The sequence below is a fragment of the Micropterus dolomieu genome, linkage group LG11, assembly GCF_021292245.1.
Source record: "Micropterus dolomieu isolate WLL.071019.BEF.003 ecotype Adirondacks linkage group LG11, ASM2129224v1, whole genome shotgun sequence".
Classification (NCBI taxonomy): domain Eukaryota; kingdom Metazoa; phylum Chordata; class Actinopteri; order Centrarchiformes; family Centrarchidae; genus Micropterus; species Micropterus dolomieu.
The window spans coordinates 29,728,632-29,747,576 of record NC_060160.1 but is presented as its reverse complement, the minus strand read 5'-3'; the positions used below and the strand labels follow the sequence as shown (position 1 = coordinate 29,747,576).

Below are 18,945 nucleotides of genomic sequence, written 5' to 3'. Positions count from 1 at the left end.
GTAACTCCTGAAATGGAGGAGCAGAGAAGTGTGTTAGACTGCGACTCTGCGTAGGGTTTTGGGTGGGTAACTGCTGAATTAGAAGGGCAGAGAAGTGTATTAGACTGCGACTCTGCCTCCTGGTCTCAACTCTGGGTTGTCTTGGATTTGGTCCACTAATAAACTTGGCCAGATTTCTAGAAATGAGAGCTGCTCCTTCCCAAGTGGGATGGATGCCGTCTCTCCGAATCAGACCAGGTCTTCCCCAGAAAGTCTGTCAATGATCTACAAAGCCCACATCGTTTGCTGGACACCACCTCGACAACCAGCGGCGGAATGACGACATGCGGCTATACATGTCATCACTGGTCAGATTTGGCAGGGGTCCAGAGAAAACTACGGTGTCCGACATTGTTTTTGCATATGTACACACCGACTCAACATTAATCTTAGTTTCCTCCGATTGGCGTAACCGGGAGTCATTACCGCCGACGTGAATAACAATCTTACTGTATTTACGTTTATCCTTAGCCAGCAGTTTCAAATAAGACTCAATGTCGCCCGCTCTGGCCCCAGGGATGCACTTAACTATGGCCGCTGGCTTCGCTAACTTTCGTTTCTCAAAATGGAGCTGCCAATGATCAGAGTTGGTTTCTCAGCGGGTGTGTCGCTGAGTGGGGAAAATCTGTTAGAAACGTGAACAGGTTGATGGTGCCCCGTGGACTTTGAATGCTTACGACTATTACTCCTTCGGACAGTCACCCAGCCCCCCCTTCCTGGCTGCACAGGGGATGCCGGGGGACGGCTACCACAGGCTAACTCAGGCTGTTCCGCACCGACTACCGGAGACTGGCTAGCTACAGTAGCTAAAGACTGATCTACCAAGGTGCAGAGCCGGACGTCTAAATCACTGAGCCTCACCTCCATGTCTACAAATAAACTACACTTATTATTCGTACCATTACCGCTAAAGGAGGCAGAGGAGTAACTGAACATCTGACACACCGAGCAGGAGAAAGTAGGAGAGAGAGAGGGAGGAGGAGAAGCCATCGCTAGCTGCTAAGCTAAAGTCGCTAACGGCTAAGCTAAAGTACTGTAGCGTTACCAAACTTTTTGAACAACTATGAGATTGAACAGCAGTCACTAAAAGATGGAAAGAACTGTGAGTGCTTAGGCAAAATTACTGTAAGAATAAGTGTTTAGCGGACAGTTGGCTGCAATCTAACAAATGTAACTGTTATTTAGCGAGAGCAGCACAACACGGTACCAACACACAAGCACCGGAAACGGAAATTAGTCGACACGCTTACCACAGTACGTCAGCAACAGCCTGACATGGTCAGATCATCTGGGATCATTCTCTGGGCATCCCAAATATCCATCCACTAAATGTCATAATCATCATGCCAAGGTGTAAAATATCTTGCTTTGGACTAACTTGTTGCACAAACAAGTGGACACCTACATGACCAACATCATCATCCCTGCTGCTACTGAAACACAAAGCAAAAACAAATATTTCTACATATTTAATCCTACTACTGTGGCGCAACACAATACAAACATTGTTCTGCAGTTCCCATGTCACTCTGTTGCAATCACTATTATGTTGACCAAAGAGCAAATGCAATAACAGGCGCAGTCATGTCCAAACAATAGACCCTTCCCCCCATGTATCTGCTCTCAGCTAGAGATATTCTACTGCATCCAACTCACTGTGAATTGAAAAAATAACTCTGATAGGGATTCAGACCAAACACACACAGTGGTTAGCTTAATTTTAACATTAGTTGCCGGCATTGACTTTACATGCATATATACACTGTTGATTTACAGGCAGATTGTAGATGTTTAAGGGGGCGTGTTAACAGAACAGAATAACTCTCTCGGTCAATGTGTGACATTCGCTGTCTGACAGATTTCCTCTCACTCACTTCTCCTCCTCTTTCTTCTCTCCACCCCTCAGTATCACAGAGGCAAGCTTTGGACAAGTTCACAACTAATGTAAATACTGTAGGAGCCAAAGCCTGCAGCTCTGACTTTAGGTCAGCTCTACAACAGTTTACCCGGAGAAAGTTGTGTTTTACTCCAGTGATATTTTCAGGTTTGGAAATCACCATGGTTCATAGCATAGACATGGAGAAGCAACAGACGCGTTACTGCATCCGCGGTAAGCATGTAGTCATCATCTGTGTGATGCTGGTGGTGTGCGCTCTGGCAGTGGTCCTCAGTGTGGTCCTCTCCAGGTCAGACACTAACACCGCCCCCACCCCCTCCACACCAGCTCCCACAGCAGAGGCTACCCAGCCCCCTCCACCTGGCAGAGGGCCCTGCATGCCTTCCACTGACTCCAGCGGGGACTGGAGGGATTTCCGTTTGCCCAGCTACGTGAACCCAGTACACTATGATCTGCACCTGGAGCCAGACCTGGTCGAGGAAACCTACACAGGCACCGTGGACATCCACGTCAAAGTCAGCAAGCCTACCCGCCACCTGTGGCTGCACATTAGGGAGACGTTTGTCAGCGCCATGCCCAGGCTAAGGATGCTAAACAGCCAGTTGGCCCAGAGGGAAGTGGCAGTGAGGAGTTGTTTTGAATACGGGCCTCAGGAGTATGTGGTGGTGGAGGCCACAGAGGAGCTGCAAGTCACTGGCCCAGGAGAGGAGTACGTGCTCAGCCTGGACTTCCAGGGCTGGCTCAATGGCTCTGTGGTGGGATTCTACCGGGTCATCTACACCGAGAACGGGGTAACTAAGTAAGTTCTTTGATTTAATTCTATCATAACAACGTACACATATCACACATTCATTAACAGAACAAAAAGAAAGTAGAGTAAAAACAGAACACAGTTTAATTAACTAATTAAGTTTTAAAGGAAATTCTGGTAACACTTATTATGACTCACCCTATTACTAGATGTTTAGAACATCTTATCATGCAGTTGTAAGCACCGTTTAAACTGTTTATTAAAGAAGTCATATTATGCTCATTTTCATGGTTTCATTTTTCTGGGAGATGGGAACTCCCTTTGGCGTGGACTTTGGGCTTTTTCACTTTGCAAACCCATTACATGCACAAAAAAAGATATATAACTCAATAAAGGAGAGGGAAAAATGCAAAAAGCATTATATGACTTTAATGTATTTGGTAATCCATAACAGGTATTGAATGATAACATAACATAGTAATAATATATAATGATGTGTTTCCATGTGTTCTGAACACAGTAACATTTTGAAACCCACCGGGGAATTATTTGATGTATAAATAGTTAATAAGAGTTAAGTTAAATACAGTGTAAGGATTTGTTCATGTGTACAATACAATGATAACTAATAATACCATAACTTAATACTATGTTAACAATTAATATTTAACTGTTCAAACAGAAGTCATGGATGCTTCAATGGAGGAGTTATAAGTGTTGACAGAGACATTTAAAATATCCTTTTATATGCTTCCGACTATATTATAGCATTTTATAAGGTAATAGATAACATAATAGAGAGCAGAATTACCAAGGCAAACAGAAAAAAATAAAATACAGTCAAATTATTAAAATAATCCTTCGATCATTAAAAACTCATAAGCAACCAGTTGTCGGTGAAGGAGTGTTGCAATATTTTCTCTCTTACTGTATGTCTGGCAGCAGCCAGTACACTAGCTGCAGAGTAAATGAAAGTATAGTAGTCAAGCCTGGCAGAAGACTCAAAGCATGAGTGACCTGTTCATGAACTCCGCTGACATCACTTACAGTATCCAGTCAGATGTTGCATAGAATTCGTTTAGAATTTTTTATTGTGTACTGAATGATCTGTTGTACATCAAATTAATAGAAAACATTTCCACTTCAAGAACATAGTGTTTTGGTGTTTTCAAGGTTTGTCTAAGGGTCAAATCCCACTCTTTCCAAATGTTGTATCACTATCTATCTTTGGTCTCTTTCTGTATTTGATTAAATAAGGATAAAACAAAACCTCAGCAAAAACGATAAAAGTAAATGTAGAATGATTTGTTTATACTAGCCTATAGTGATGTAATTAGCTAACGCTAATTAGCTCGGACCTGCCGCTGTTTGCTTCATAACATTTAATTTAGATCTCATTTCCCCCAAATTATGACAAGTGTTCACAACTTCCTGTCATGTCATGAATGTCATGACATTCATTACGGTTTCTGGCGCTGTACAACGCATATTCCCCACCATTCCTCTCTCCCCCTCTCTACTGTTTCTGCTTGGATCAGTAGCATGCACATAACTCAGAAGCTCAGAAGAGAGCTTGTGACCCGGTGGATTTCAGGTGGAAGGAAGGGAATTTGTGAGCAGATTATAAAAAGGTAGAGGAGAGAGAGAGTCACATGTTTAATAATGGCTTTTGTGGAGCTTTTTCTTTCATCGTGGCTCTGTGTAGCTAGAGAGTACAGCTGCTCTAGAGTCAAAGTCGCATCAATTCCAATCTGACCGTCCAGACTAAGGCCGCATCTCAAAAAATCTGACCTGTCTCGGATTTGGATTACATATGAAAGTGGCCCAAATCCGAATTGAAAAGGTCAGATTCCATGTGAATTGGGCTGTTCACACTTATAAAAATATTAGATCTGAGTCACATTTGAGCTTTTGCCTGCAGTCTGAACGCATCTTTAGACTGTGCGATACAGTCGAAGGCTCTAGGAAAAACTAGTAAGTAGCTCTTAATTTGGGATTATTCTGTAACACAATGAAATTCTTATTTAATCAAATAACACTCTTCAACTACAAAAAGCTTGTAGTTCCTCCTTCCTGGAGAGCAGCTCGGCTCATCTTGGATTCAAGTAAGTTACAATGAATTCCAACAGTGACACATGTTTAGACTGCAGAGAAAAAATATCAGTCATAGAAACATTTCAAACCACTTCAGACACATAATCCACTTCAGCCAAATATGTTCCAAGCTGTCATTGTTTCATTGGCTACATACACTACCTCATACATACTGAGCATTTGGATTACGCTGCAAAAGTGTGTTGAAAAGTTTCTATGGAACTTTTAATATCTTTATGGCACCATGAAATCTGAAGTATACATAGCTTCAAGCCACCTCTCAAGTCTTTGGAGTGTTGGAGTATAAGTTTAAAGTTTAGATTTGGTACTTTTTGGTTATTTTAACAGTAACTGCTGCACTGATTGAGTCCATAGGGTTCACAGTGTTAGGTACCTAATGACAAAAAGATGCTTTTTAAGAAGTTCCTCAGGGATCGGGCTTGGTCAGGGGAAGTAACTGGTGCAAAATACCAGAGGTGGTCTCAATCAGAGATGACACTGCCATTGTTTGACTGTTGTATAAATATAAAAACCATTGGAAAAAGATGTAAAACACCTGGTCCAAAAATCTGTTCTTCATTTGATATCCAGAAAGATTGCTGCGACTGATCATGAGCCAACAGATGCTCGCAAGTCCTTTCCCTGCTTCGATGAACCCAACAAGAAGGCCACCTTCAAAATCTCCATCACTCATGATGCTAACTATGAAGCTCTGTCCAACATGCCGCCTGAGGTAGGACTCAAGTCAGCAATACAAAACATTATCATTTTAAATATATACAGTAGTGTGAAAAGTGTACAAGATAACACATTTAAACACAAAATGCATTTTTAAATGAAAAATGGTTTTTATTATTAAGGGGGAAACTAAACGTAATAACTGGTTGGGCCACCCTTAGCAGAAAGAACTTTTATTATTAAGGGAAAAAAATCCAAACCTACATTGCCCTGTGTGAAAGAAAGTGATTACCCCCCTGTTAAAACATAAATCAACTGTGGTTTATCACATCTTTGGAAAGCTGTGTTCAATTTCTCAAGCCACACCTAGGCCTGATTACTGTCACACCTGTTTTCAATCAAGAAATCACTTAAATAGGACCTGCCTGACAAAGAAATCAGGAAGGGGGCAAACACTTTTTCACACCATTGTAGATCATAAAGTGTCGAGCTCAGTAAGTGTTTTACATTAAAAGTTAGGTATTTTGGGCATGCTTGCCAAAATAGAAGAAACGGAGGAGAATTGTTAGCTTAACTGTGTCAAAAGTGGAAAAGGAATACGGACAACTGATGTAGCTGGCAACTTATTTCCCTTAAGCTTATATTCATTCTGACTTGTGATAGCAGGAGAAACACAGATATATAGGATTTGATGGAATTAATTATTTCCTGTTCCATTTAAATGTCTCAGTAAGCAATGTCAGTGAGCCAGCATGCTCAAAACCAGGACTCCGAAACTGGAAAGGTGTATTCTGTTAGGGCAAGGTTTTCAGTTTGAACTCAAGTCCAGTACACAGACAGGGATACTAATTAAAAAGGGAATTTATTAACCATATATGGAATGTGAGGGGAACAGAGTCAAAAGGGGTTTAGGGAAAGTCCAGGAGGTTCAGAGGGGCTGGGAGTGGGCCATGCCCAGTAAGTTGGCTATGATTTCCAAAAAGAGTCCAGAGTTCAGGGGCCAAGATACCAGTCTGACTAGGCATCTACAGGTAGAGATGGGTAGTTGCATACTGTAACTCCAGATTCTATGAGTAGAAGCACAGCCCTCTAAGGCTATTGCTATTGGGTTTACCCCTACGCATATATGCGCGGCTTTGACAAATGCATGTCTACGCCCACCCACAGCGTGGGCCTCTCCTAAGTCAGCACCTTGTACGTGCAACGTAGTAGGACAGTGTGCGCACTGGAGGTGGGACGTAGCTTTGTAGTCGGACCCATAGGGGGGAGGAAAGAAGCCGAGAGAGTAATCTCCCAAAAAGTGCTGGTGATGCTCTTAGGCATGAATGCAGGATTAGGGTGCAGGACAGCTGAGCTGATGTCACCCTGGATGGATGACGAAGCCACAGAGAGGGCAGGCAGAACGCTGACCCTTTTGGCTGACATCAGAACCACGAGCAAGGCGACCCTGGCCGAAAAGAACTTCAGGTCCGCTGCCTACAAAGGCTTGGGTCAGGGCACATAAAACCAGCGCCAAATCCCACTGTGGAGCGCCATGCCTGAGAAGAGGCGGCTCTCGACCCCTGGGTGGTGTACACCACCTTCAGGGAGAGACTTAGACCCTCCAGACGCCGCCTCTCAGCGGCCAGACCCACAGATCCTCCTCTGCCACGCTGAACCTGAGCCAGATCTGGGCCACCAGATCGGGGTGGAGGTGCCACTCATCTGGGCAAGGGCCCCGCCTTGACATGATGTCCGCCTGTTAAGCAATATGCCAGGAATGTACTGGGCCAGGAAGTAACCAAACGGCAGGCGGTTGTACTGGTACTGGGCGCCCTGAAAGGAGAACCACAGCTGCAGATTAGCCACCTGGCTAACAGCAGCCTGCTCACACAGTGTGGGGAATGTGTGCAACGTGGACACATGTGGTCTCCCTGGTCGGCTGATCCAGGAGCAGACTGCATGTCAGCTACACGTTAGCTTCCTGTTAGCTTAACGTTAGCATCCTGTTAGCTCAACGTTTGCTTGCAACATAGCAATCAGACTCCCGCTTTTCGGTAACAGCAGGTCAAGTGCTTCGTCCAGAGAGTGGGTGGCCCGCCACACATCCTTGTACTGAATGGCAAACCTATCCACCCAGCGCTGCTCTTCAGGGGAAAGAAGGACGCAGAACGGGCAGTGTGAGCTAGGAGTGAGCACTCAGTCAGCATGCTCTGGTCCGAGGCATGCCTCGCAGCAGGGATGGAGATCCCCTGGCATGATGTTGCCCATGTGGCAGACGCCACACACCCGTACGGATGTAGTGGCATCATTGGAAGACATTGTTCTTCTTGTTTCCCGGCTGTAAATCTTCTGTCATTAGACAAATCTTCTACTCTTTAGACAGCTCAATGCTGAAGAAAAATGGGTGCAGTTGGCTGTGTATGTATATAAGGTGCGGACGTGGGAGAGGTCCATGCTGTGGGTGGGTATAGACAAGCTTTCTCAGAACATCACACCTGGACTATTAGCACTTGCAACCCCAGGGGTGTGTGCTCTACCCACTGCTCTTCTCCCTCTTCACCAACGACTGCACCTCAGGAGACCCATCTGTCAAACTCCTGAAGTATGCTGATGACTCAACGATCATCGGGGACGCTGATGGTTGGCCTACAGACTCAGCATCATGGACTTCAGAAGGAGCCCTCCCACTCTGCCCCCTATCACCATACTCAACAGCCCTGTGTCTGCTGTGGAATCCTTCAGGTTTCTGGGATCCACTATATCTCAGGACCTAAAGTGGGAGCCCAACACTGACACCATCATCAAGAAGGTCCAGCAGAGGATGTACTTCCTGCGCCAGCTCAGGAAGCTCAACCTGCCTAAGGAGCTGCTGATCCACTTTTACACAGCCATCATTCAGTCTGTTCTCTGCACGTCCATCACTGTCTGGCTTGGATCTGCCACCAAAAAGGACAGGAGCAGACCACAATGAACAGTCAGGTCTACAGAAAAAATCACTGGTGCCAACCTTCTCTCCACTGACGACTTATACATTTCCAGAGTCAGGAAACCGTCAGGAAACTTCACTGCAGATCCATGTCACCCCGGACGCAACCTGTTCCAACTTCTCCCCTCTGGTAGGCACTACAGAGCACTGTACCCCAAAACCAACAGACTGAGGAACAGTTTCTTCCCACAAGCCATCACTCTGATGAACAGCTGATTTCTGCCTCACAGTTTGGGGAACAATTTCTGTGCAATAAACTCTGCCTCTAATCAGCCACCTGTTTACTGGTTACCACTTATTATTATTTATTCATCATTCTCTATTTCAGAGCTGTTCATACTGTTGATATTGTCATTTTGTATATTGTATATACTGTATACCACCTACCTCAAGTACATAACACCTGCACATAATACCAGCATCCTTTGCACTATGCTCCATCACACTGTGTACATGTGTATGTGACATGTATATGTATATATATGTGTTCTCTATACTGTAGCCTGTGTGTGATTTTATTATTGTATTATTGTATAAGTAAGCACATCGTGAGCAATGTACAATCCTGAGTCAAATTCCTCATATGTGTACACATTAGGGATGGGGATCGTTAATTTTAATTAATATTGATTCCCTTTTTGAGACTGCTTAACGATCCTATTCTTTATCGATACTTTACTATTATTTAGTGATGGTTATTTGGTAAGACCAGACCCAAGGGGTATGAGGTAGATCCCCATCCCTAGTACACAGATTATTTTAATTAATAAACATCAAAATGAAAACCTCAGCTGGTGTCTTCTTCCCAGTTTTCTGTAGGTAGAGCAGTATAATTTCTCAAACTTTCCCACAGTGAAGGGAAAAAAACAAAGAAAGAGGAAGTCAGGTTTGGAGGGAACACTTTGAATACTAAACGAAGAGGAATCAATCTTTCTGCCCCTATCCGAGTGACATCTACATTAACCCATTAGACTTTTCCTCTGCCTCTCCAGAGTGCCCCTCAAGAGCTGCCTAGCAATAAAAAGAAGACCTCCTTCGAGAAGTCGATTCCAATGAGTACCTATTTGGTATGTTTTGCTGTGCACCAGTTCAGCTATGTGGAGAGAATTTCTGCCCGAGGAATTCCTGTGAGTTTACCATCATGTATCACTATCAGTGCCATCAATTTTCAAGAATTTGTGAAAAGATTTGAAATGAACTATTAGATTTGTACTGTCAGACACATAATAATACATGCACATGTGTGTGTTTTGTCTTCCTCTACTTTACAGTTGAGAATCTACGCCCAGCCAAGTCAGTTAGGAACCGCAGTATATGCAGCCAACACAACCAAGGTCATCTTTGATTACTTTGAGGAGTATTTCAACATGACGTACTCCATCTCAAAACTGGGTATGTTTGGACAAACTCTTTCACTACACAGTAAGCAGGGAACTGATTGGCATACTAACCAAACCTGATTACATAATATACATACTGGTGTTCCACCTTAGTGATCACAAGGAGAAATCTAAAACCCCCTGCAGTTGCAGTGCAGTTCTATTTCAAGCATTTTTTTATTTTTTTGTGATTCTATTATTTAATCATACAGTATTTCCCCTCCAAAAGAAAACTATCCCCACCCTCCCCCCACCCACAGGATGTCCACATTATGTCCACATTATGTCACCTCTAGCTACAACAGTCGAAACCACCAGAGTTGGTCAGAACACCACCCCACAACTGGGCCCAGCTGGCCAATGATTTACAGTTGCACCTTAGTACATGCAATAGAATCAACTACAACGGTAAGACTAACATGTTTTGCACTGTTACCTTTGCAAAGACTGAGGGGAACTGCAAAGGTGAAAACAACTCACAATCTTGAATGAACTAAAAGTAAAGTGGTTAAAAGAGCCATTATCCAATCCGATGGAAGACAGTGGGCATCATGGAAATAACAAATGTTAGGAAATCTGTAAGTGAGAAATTCAGCACAGTGTTTTGGAAGTACTCATAGGGTGTTTAGCAGACATACCTCCTCAACAGACACATTAGAGGAAATAAACATGCCTTTATGTGAACAGTAAACTTCATAGCAATCTATCCAGCAAATTTTCATGTCTTGTGTAAAACAGGGACAAGTAATTGTGGTGGTAGAGGAAAGACCAGGTGGTTACCTAAAACGGGTTTTTGAATGCTATTTAATAAAATGAGGAATTCTGAGGATGAAGCACGTTCATTCCAACTTTGATAGCAAGATAAAACCTCGCTGTCTCAAGAATGACTAAGGCAGTCATGCAATAAAACTTGATAAACGGTTACTTCAGGGGACTCTGTGTTTTTGATCCAGATAAGATTGCCATCCCTGACTTTGGTACTGGTGCCATGGAGAACTGGGGCCTCATCACCTACCGAGAGACCAATCTGCTGTACGATGAGAACCAGTCATCTTCCTACAACAAGCAGCGAGTGGCCAGTGTTATCGCCCACGAGCTTGTTCACCAGGTAACAAAATCTAGTTATTTATTACTTACTCTGCTCATTTCATTTGTGTATTTTATTCATGTGGCACATGTGGCATCCAAGACTATTAGGGGTGTGACGAGATTTCTTGCCACTAGATTTCGGAAATCACAAGTGTTTCAGTTACTTTCCTATTCACATGCAACATGCAGTCCCACACTGTTTTTGAAGGGGATTTTACCAGTGGAGGAATAATGTGATCAAGTAGAGGGAAAATTATGAATTCTTAGTAAATGATGACGTGGAACATGAGCAGAAAACCCTCTGAAACACTGGAGCTATTAAAGTCCAGGTGTTTCTAAATGAATGAATGAATTCATTTCTCATTGAAGTGAAAAGGTGTCACATGCACAACTTGCTTACTACTTGCTTACTCAAACAAAGACACAAAAGAGGAAGGAAAACTAAACCATGCCTGCATGTATGCAGCAGGGATGATATTAAGTGAAAAAAGTTGATCTACAGGAGAAACAGATCTGAAAGAAACACAGAGAGCTGCACTGCATTTTATTCAGTTATATTTTTAGATTTTAAATTTCACCTGCCACCTGAATTTTGTGTTTGCCTTTACATGAATAAAAATATTTCCAGCATATATTGGTGCACAAAAAAATCACCAGATAGTATACCAATTATTCATATAATTTAGCTTTGAAGATTTCCTAAAAATAGTGTCATAAGCTTGTCTCGTCTCGGTCTCATGGAGCCAATCTCGTGTTTCGTCTCGTGGGTTATGATGGCAACATTGTCACACCCCTAAAGACTACATACACTATCATGCAGGACTTTTTGCACTTTGTGGTGTTGCATATATCTGAAACATGAAGGCAGAGGTGGAAAATAATTCAGTAACTTTACTCAAGTACTAGACTTTATTAGTATTACTGAGTATTGTATTCAAGCTATTTATCAACAACAACAACAATTAAAGCTGCAAGCAGCGTTGGGCGGGCCCTCGCACGTGTAGCGCGTCGGGGTGTGAGGCGGGGAGGAGTTTGTTAAAGTACGGAGTGTGTAAATCATCCATCCACGTAAAATTCAAAATGGCCGACTTCCTGTTGGGTTTAGGGCATCGCTCCAAGAGGCTTTTTGGTACGTCTGGACATGATACGTGTGCCACAGAAATTTCATACATGTAGGTGAAACGTGCGGCGGGGGCTGCTTCGTTAAAGGTCACTTCCTGTTGCCAGCAGGTGGCGCTATGACTGTGGGTGAATGTCAGCATGTACATGTGTTCAGGGCGGGACTCTCATCCTACATGTACAGTTTGGTGCCCATTGACGAAAACTCGCAAATAGCACAACTTTTCATCTTCAATGCCTTTAGAAGGCACAGCAGAAATTTGAAGTCGGTCGAAATAAATCCCTAGGAGGAGTTTGTTAAATTACAAAGTGTGTAAATCACCAAAAATGACCATTAAATCCAAAATGTATTTATTTATTTCAATATTATTATTATTATTATTATTAAAGATGTGTGACAGAAAAGGATTTGAAATTTGAAATTTATGCCATCTATCCAATTAAGCATAGCATAATATAACTGACAATAAAGTTGAATTAAATTGAATAGAGGTAGTGAACAATTAGACAGCCATGGCAGTGAGATTGGAGTAAAAAATAAAATGTTTCCCAAAACCAGAGTTCCATCAGATATCCCACTACATACATTTAAATGCCTTTCATCTTGCAGAGACAAAATAGTTGTAGATATAGTACTATTGGAAGAGACCTGAGCCTATGTGCTCAAACAGAACTAGCATTCATACACCATGGAACAGCCATTGGGGGCAGTTCGGGGTTCAGTGTCTTGCCCAAGGACACTTCGAGCCTGTGGGCAACCCGCTGTACCTCCTGAACCACAGTCGCACTTATGTATCTGCTTTATATCTGGTGTCTGTGATAAAATCAGGGGGGCACAATTTTATGTATGAGCACAGTTTTATCCCAGTGTCACAATTCAAGTACATATGATGGAAAAACACTTATATCAGGTAAGATCCCTAAATTTTGGGTAATGGTATGAAGGCTTTTATTTTAATTTCAGACATTGGTAGAAAAATGTATTATTGAAAACAAAAGAGTTCAGAGTTCAGAATTGGAAACATATCTATTATGTGCTATTGTTCAAGCTTTTTACAATACACAATCCGGGAACATTTCTTTCCAGCTATTTTCCTCTGGGAGATAAGAGGCCTTGAGTCAGTCAATAAAGTTTTATGAAAGAGTTACAGGAATGAGGGATCAGTATTGGTTCATTTTGAATATGATGATGTACAAAGTCTTCCAGGTGGGAAGCTTTTATGAGGTCCTCTGCTTACATGTACTGAACAAGAGCAAACCCCTAACCTTTACTGTACACAGTGAAATACTGTATACACATATGCAAGGGTGGATTACCAAAGTGGGCAAATGGTTCGGGTCCCCAGTCACAAGCTTTATCCTATCTGGTTTGTGATAATTTGAAGTTTTTCTATTAAGTCCAATTAAATACCTGTATTCATCAGCAGGGCATTAAACATGCTCATTTATTTGGCAATATACACTAGGGCTGGCCCAAATGTAATTGTGACACAATTCAAGTAGATATGATAGAAAAACACTTATATCAGGTAAGCTTCTTAATCTTTTGGCAATGGTATGATGGCTTTTATCTTTATTTCATTCACTGGTGGAAAGATGTATTATTGAAAACAAAAGAGTTCAGAGTTCGGAATTGTAAATATATCTTTTAAGTGCTATTGGTCAAGCTTTTTACAATACACAATCCGGGAAAAATTATTTTTACAAGATATCAGTTATTTTACTCTGGGAGATAAGAGGCCTTGAGGTAGAGTTTTATGACCTCTAAAGATTTACAAGAATGAGGGATCAGTAGTGGTTCATTTTGAATATGATGATGTACAAAGTCTTCTAGGTGGTAAGCTTTTATGGGGCCTCTGCTTATATGTGACTGAACAACAGCAAACCCAGAACCTTTATAGTACACAATGAAATACTGTATACACTATGCAAGGGTGGATTACCAAAGTGGTTTGAGGTAATTTGATGTTTTTATCTTCAGTCCTATTAAATGACTGTATTCATCAGCAGGGCATTAAAACATGCTCATTTATTTGGCAACATGCACAATATAAGCTGAAAGAACCCTGTCTTGAAGATGGTACCTATGTCCTAATCTAGTTGTAATAGCATTATTATATACATAGTGAATTTAGCTGGATGTACATCTGCAGAGCATTAGTCCCATCAATACAGAGTCATGTGATACTCACCACTCTGCCATCTTAATTTCTCTTTTCTAGCAAAAAGAGACAGTAAAACAGCCATGACTTCCATTTCCTTTAATCACTGAACTCACTGTGCCTATATATGGGACAGGCTTTTTATTCTTTTCCCACAAAACCCTTGCTCATCAAAGATGGGAAATATGCTACTATCAAAATGATAGTATGAATATAACTTAATTACTTACTTAATAAACATTAGGATAAACCACTTTTATTCTTTTGATTGGTGGACCCTTACTGACTAAAGGACACATATTTGGACTAAGTAAGAGGTTTTATTCATCCAAATAACTTCGAGAAACCTAGAGTCAGTAAAAAGGGACTCTTTTTGAAGTTTACGTATGTTTCAAAGGACACAAGTCTTTATTCACATTTTTCGCTATAGGTTTTCCAAAAGCTGGTTGTAATTTTGTGTGTTTTGTTTTTATAGTCATTTATTCTGTTGTGAATTTCTGTATCCACTTGAAGTGAATACTGTATTTTGTAAAAACAATTTTAAAAAGTTTAAAAAAAATATGATTCAGACCAGCAGGTTTGGTTTGCTAATATACACTTTGCTATGTTTTGTCTGGGCTGAACAGGTGTCATTGTGTTGAGTGCTGAAATCCAGAACATCTCTCTCTGAGAGAGTCATTTTAGTAGATTGCTCCCCCTGGCCAAGGATAGCAATGTTTGGCTTCATGGTAATGCTTGGCTATGTCATTTTCCATATTCTCTGTGTGAATAGCTGTTTTATGTTCTGAGATTTGTTTTTTGAGTGCTCTCTTTGTTTGTCCAGCATACAGTATGTTTGTCCACAGGGGCATGTAGTGCAAGTTATGACTTCTGTGACATGTTTTAATTTTGATGGTCTTACATTGAAGTTCACGCTGGCCTGCACCTCACTGTGTGTGCTTCTCATGGTTCAGACACTTTCAGAGTGGAACATTTTTACCCAAGGGGACGCCTAGCAGGTTAAATTGTCCCTGTAACTTTCATATATTTTTAATTATAAATTTAATTTGAGCATAAACCCCTTGAGATATTATTTCCTTTGTTCAGATCCTCAAAACTCATATCACTTGTCTTTTGCCAGTGGTTTGGGAACATTGTGACTATGGATTGGTGGGATGACCTCTGGCTTAATGAGGGCTTTGCCAGTTTCTTCGAGTACATCGGTGTGGAGAAAGCTGAACCAAGCTGGGGCATGGTGAGTTCTCCTTTTAAAGGCACAACAAAGATTCAACAACCTATTAGTCCCATTGACCATGTCATTAGTCATTTTGAGGCCTTCAGTACTCTGAAACTTGCCTTGTGTCCTCCTGTGGTACACAGCGAGACGTCATGCTCATCAGTGATGTGTTTCCTGTCATGGTGGACGACGCTCTCCTCTCCTCTCACCCGATCATTGTGAATGTGTCGACACCAGCAGAGATTACCTCTGTGTTTGATGGTATCTCATACAGCAAGGTACTGCTTTTACTATGTGGGGTTTTCCACAATCTAAGGGCGGGTTCACATCTAAAGGTCCAGTTCCTGAATGGAACCAAGGTGAGGATGATACATTGTTTCCAATTTTCCAACTGGTCTGGTATAGAAACTATAAAAAAAAAAGCCATTCACTTGACAGCGGTCCAAGACCACCCCTTCAAGGTGGACCAGAGAGCGGTTGTTTGGTTTGCACCTGAGTTCAAGTCACCAACCCAATCATACTGCATCAATGGTCTGAACCCGCCCTAAGGTTCAGAAAAAAACTCAGATGGGAACAATGACATATCAGTTACATTACCAACAAGATACTAACAATTTATCATGCAACAAAACACTATTTGTAATGAAAATTATCCAACTTTATCCAGGGAGCATCCCTTCTCAGGATGCTGGAGGACTGGATGGGTAAAGACATGTTCAGAGACGGCTGTCGAGTAAGTCAGAAACCACTGCAGCTTCATGACAGATATTTAACAATTTCTGTTCCAGCAACTCACTGATGAAAGCCTTTTTTTTTTCTTTCACCAGATGTACTTGAAAGACTACTACTTCAAAAACGCCAAAACGGCCAACTACTGGGCATCTCTCGCCAATGTATGTTTACTCAGTATTTTGGGAAACAATGCTAATTTGCTTTCTTTACGAAAGTAAGATGAGAAGATAGATATCGTGTCATGTCTGTGTGTTAAGTACAGAGCTGGAGTCAGGATGTGGTTAGCCTAGTTTAGCATGGAGAAGCAGTTAGCTGTCCAAAATTCCAAAATACAAACACTTCTAAGAAACGAAGGGAAGTTTATGGACGCAGGTTTTGGTTCCTACGGTGATCTAAGTTGTAATTAGCATAATATTCAGAGCTACAGTGACATCGACCTGACCACAGCATGTCGAGTTTGTTTGTCTTACTGCTTTGTTGTTTCCTCAACCAGTTTGTCAATTCCAAGTCCCATAGCTGGCAGTCCGGTCGGTTGCGTTCACGGCCTTTTGGTGAGGCTTGGTCCATTATTCGTTTGAAATACTTTACAGACTTTTGGCTGATGAAGTAGTGAAAGTTAATTTGAATGAGATAAGGTTTTTGGTTGGTTCTTAAACAAATCAAAAAAATCAATAAGATAACTAGTCTGGGGAAATTTCATCCCAGTTAAAGAAAGGCCTTAGAAATAGGCGAGTCAAATCTCCTGTGTAGGGAGTGGACAAGAAGAATGGACAAGATGGACAGATTTCTGTGTTTTTAAGAACCTTTCATTTAAAGGTTAAAGTGGGAAACGTCTCTTTGCACATGTTTAATGGTTTGTGTTTTCACAATATCATCACTGTTCTCAAATATCATAAACAGTTATACAATCCTATAATTCCAAGCATTAAAAGAGCAAAGGCTAACATATCATTGTTAACTGATCTTAAAATCAATCTGTAAATTCCTGTTACAGTTGAACAACACAATTCATAGTAATCGTATCAGGTGAATGAACACACTAACTAAAGAAGTTCCAAGACAATACATATTCTGATTTCTAAACAGTTCTTAATGGGAAAAAATAAGAAGGTTGGTGAAATACAACATCAGGTTAAATTAGGGCTGGGCAAAATGGCCAAAAACATTTTCATTATAAAAACATTTCATTATCTTGATATATATAAATCATTATTTCTTTCAATTTTAAAGGCTGATTTTCGCTCTTAGGTGAAAGGTTGAAGAAATCAGATGGTTAATTGCAGGGTTAAGCTTTTCTTTATGGTCAGAAACACTTGATGCCAAACAGTGGATCACTTCACAAATCTGAGGTATTCAAAACGATTGATAAAATCTTTTTTCAACAAAGATGATTAGTAAAGCTCAGTCCCTTTTCCTAAACAAAATAAATATTTTAGTGGAAACATTAAGTGCAAATTTGTTAGTGATTCAAATGAATTAAATAAAACACTTATAGACAATATATTGAACATTTGTTATGTTTTTATTGAGGAAAATTAAATTACGATTATTATTGTTTTATTGCCCAGGCCTGGGTTAGATACTAAACTGTTCTGTCTGTAGTGAATACAGACAGAACATTTCCTAGTTAAGCCTTAATTGGGAGGCTTTACTATCCAGCAGTTATATGTAATGTCTAATCTGCTAAACTAAATATAAGAGAACACTTACTTAGCACTAAGGAAAGGGCAGAAGATTAAACTGAACAGGTAAAGCACACAGGTTAATAGTGCGTGTAACACAAAAAGTTATGTCCTGATACACCTCTTTTCTTCTGGAAATCTGGAATTAAATTCTTATGGTGTGTATGGCATTTTTCATCCAATCCTTCGAGTACAATTATAAAAAAGGTATCAGACAAAACAGGGTGATATTTTGCACAATTGTTTAAACATTTGCAATTTGGTTATATATATATATATATATATATATATATATATATTTTAAGACTGCAGAATGGGAGGACCTGGGGTGGTCTTTCTCCATACTCAGGCACAATGCTGTAGAGTTTATGGCCGCGTCTGCTGTCTAATCAGTTTAACAACCTGATGTGAAGAGAGAACAAAAGGCCTCTTTCTATGATCTGTGCCTGTGTTCATGTATAGATCTATTTTGAAGGCCTTAGTTTATGGCCATCTTTGGCCATTTCAAGGTCCTGATATTCCTAGTTCAGGGAGAGGTTAGGTTCCTGGACAGGGTTAAATTGTCACCTTAATAGTCTTGAGGTAAAGTCAGTTATTTTAACACCACAGGAAATTGATTGTCTGGTTGATTACTGTGACAATGAAGAAACTGGCTGTGAGTTGGTACTTGTATTTTTGAACTTTGGACAGAGCCAGATAAGCTCCGCACTTTAAACACAGACATGAGATTAGATAAGATTAATATAGATTCAACTTTATTGTCATTGCACAAGTACAAAATGCAGTTTAGCATCTAATTAGAAGTGCAAGTAATGTGCATATTTTAAAGGTAATATAATAATGCAGTGAGGGGTAGATTTGACTTTTATAAAATATGTACAGTATGAACAGTGTGAAATGAATATACTATACAGTATGAGCATGTACAGCAGTTACAGTAGGCAGTGCTGTAAAACAGTAATGGGGGTAGGAGGTCAGCAAGGTGACAGCTGAATGAAAGAAGGTACGCCTGAGCCTGTGACAGGTTGAAGATTTCAGTCAGGACCTCAGTCTGCTGCCCAGCGCAAGGCCCTGACCATGTCATCAGGGCTTGCAGCCTTACGTGCATTGATGACCTGATCTGAACATCTCACTTTAAG

General features: G+C 41.0%; 1 protein-coding gene across 3 annotated transcripts in view; it reads left to right on the top strand.

Moving 5' to 3' along the window:
* The window catches only part of LOC123978603 (glutamyl aminopeptidase), a 94,415-nt gene that overhangs the window by 14,575 nt on the left and 60,895 nt on the right, over positions 1–18,945 (top strand). Inside the window, exons 1-10 of one of the 3 annotated variants that reach the window (XM_046061927.1) lie at positions 1,326–2,149; positions 2,264–2,735; positions 5,373–5,514; positions 9,420–9,554; positions 9,699–9,819; positions 10,760–10,914; positions 15,297–15,410; positions 15,536–15,670; positions 16,060–16,125; positions 16,220–16,285. In XM_046061927.1, coding sequence (XP_045917883.1) covers positions 1,873–2,149; positions 2,264–2,735; positions 5,373–5,514; positions 9,420–9,554; positions 9,699–9,819; positions 10,760–10,914; positions 15,297–15,410; positions 15,536–15,670; positions 16,060–16,125; positions 16,220–16,285 — 1,683 coding nt within the window. In that variant the 5' untranslated portion in view covers positions 1,326–1,872. Of the gene's footprint in view, positions 1–1,325; positions 2,736–5,372; positions 5,515–9,419; positions 9,555–9,698; positions 9,820–10,759; positions 10,915–15,296; positions 15,411–15,535; positions 15,671–16,059; positions 16,126–16,219; positions 16,286–18,945 lie in introns of those variants that run through there. The other 2 variants (XM_046061928.1, XM_046061925.1) reach the window with 2 other exon arrangements.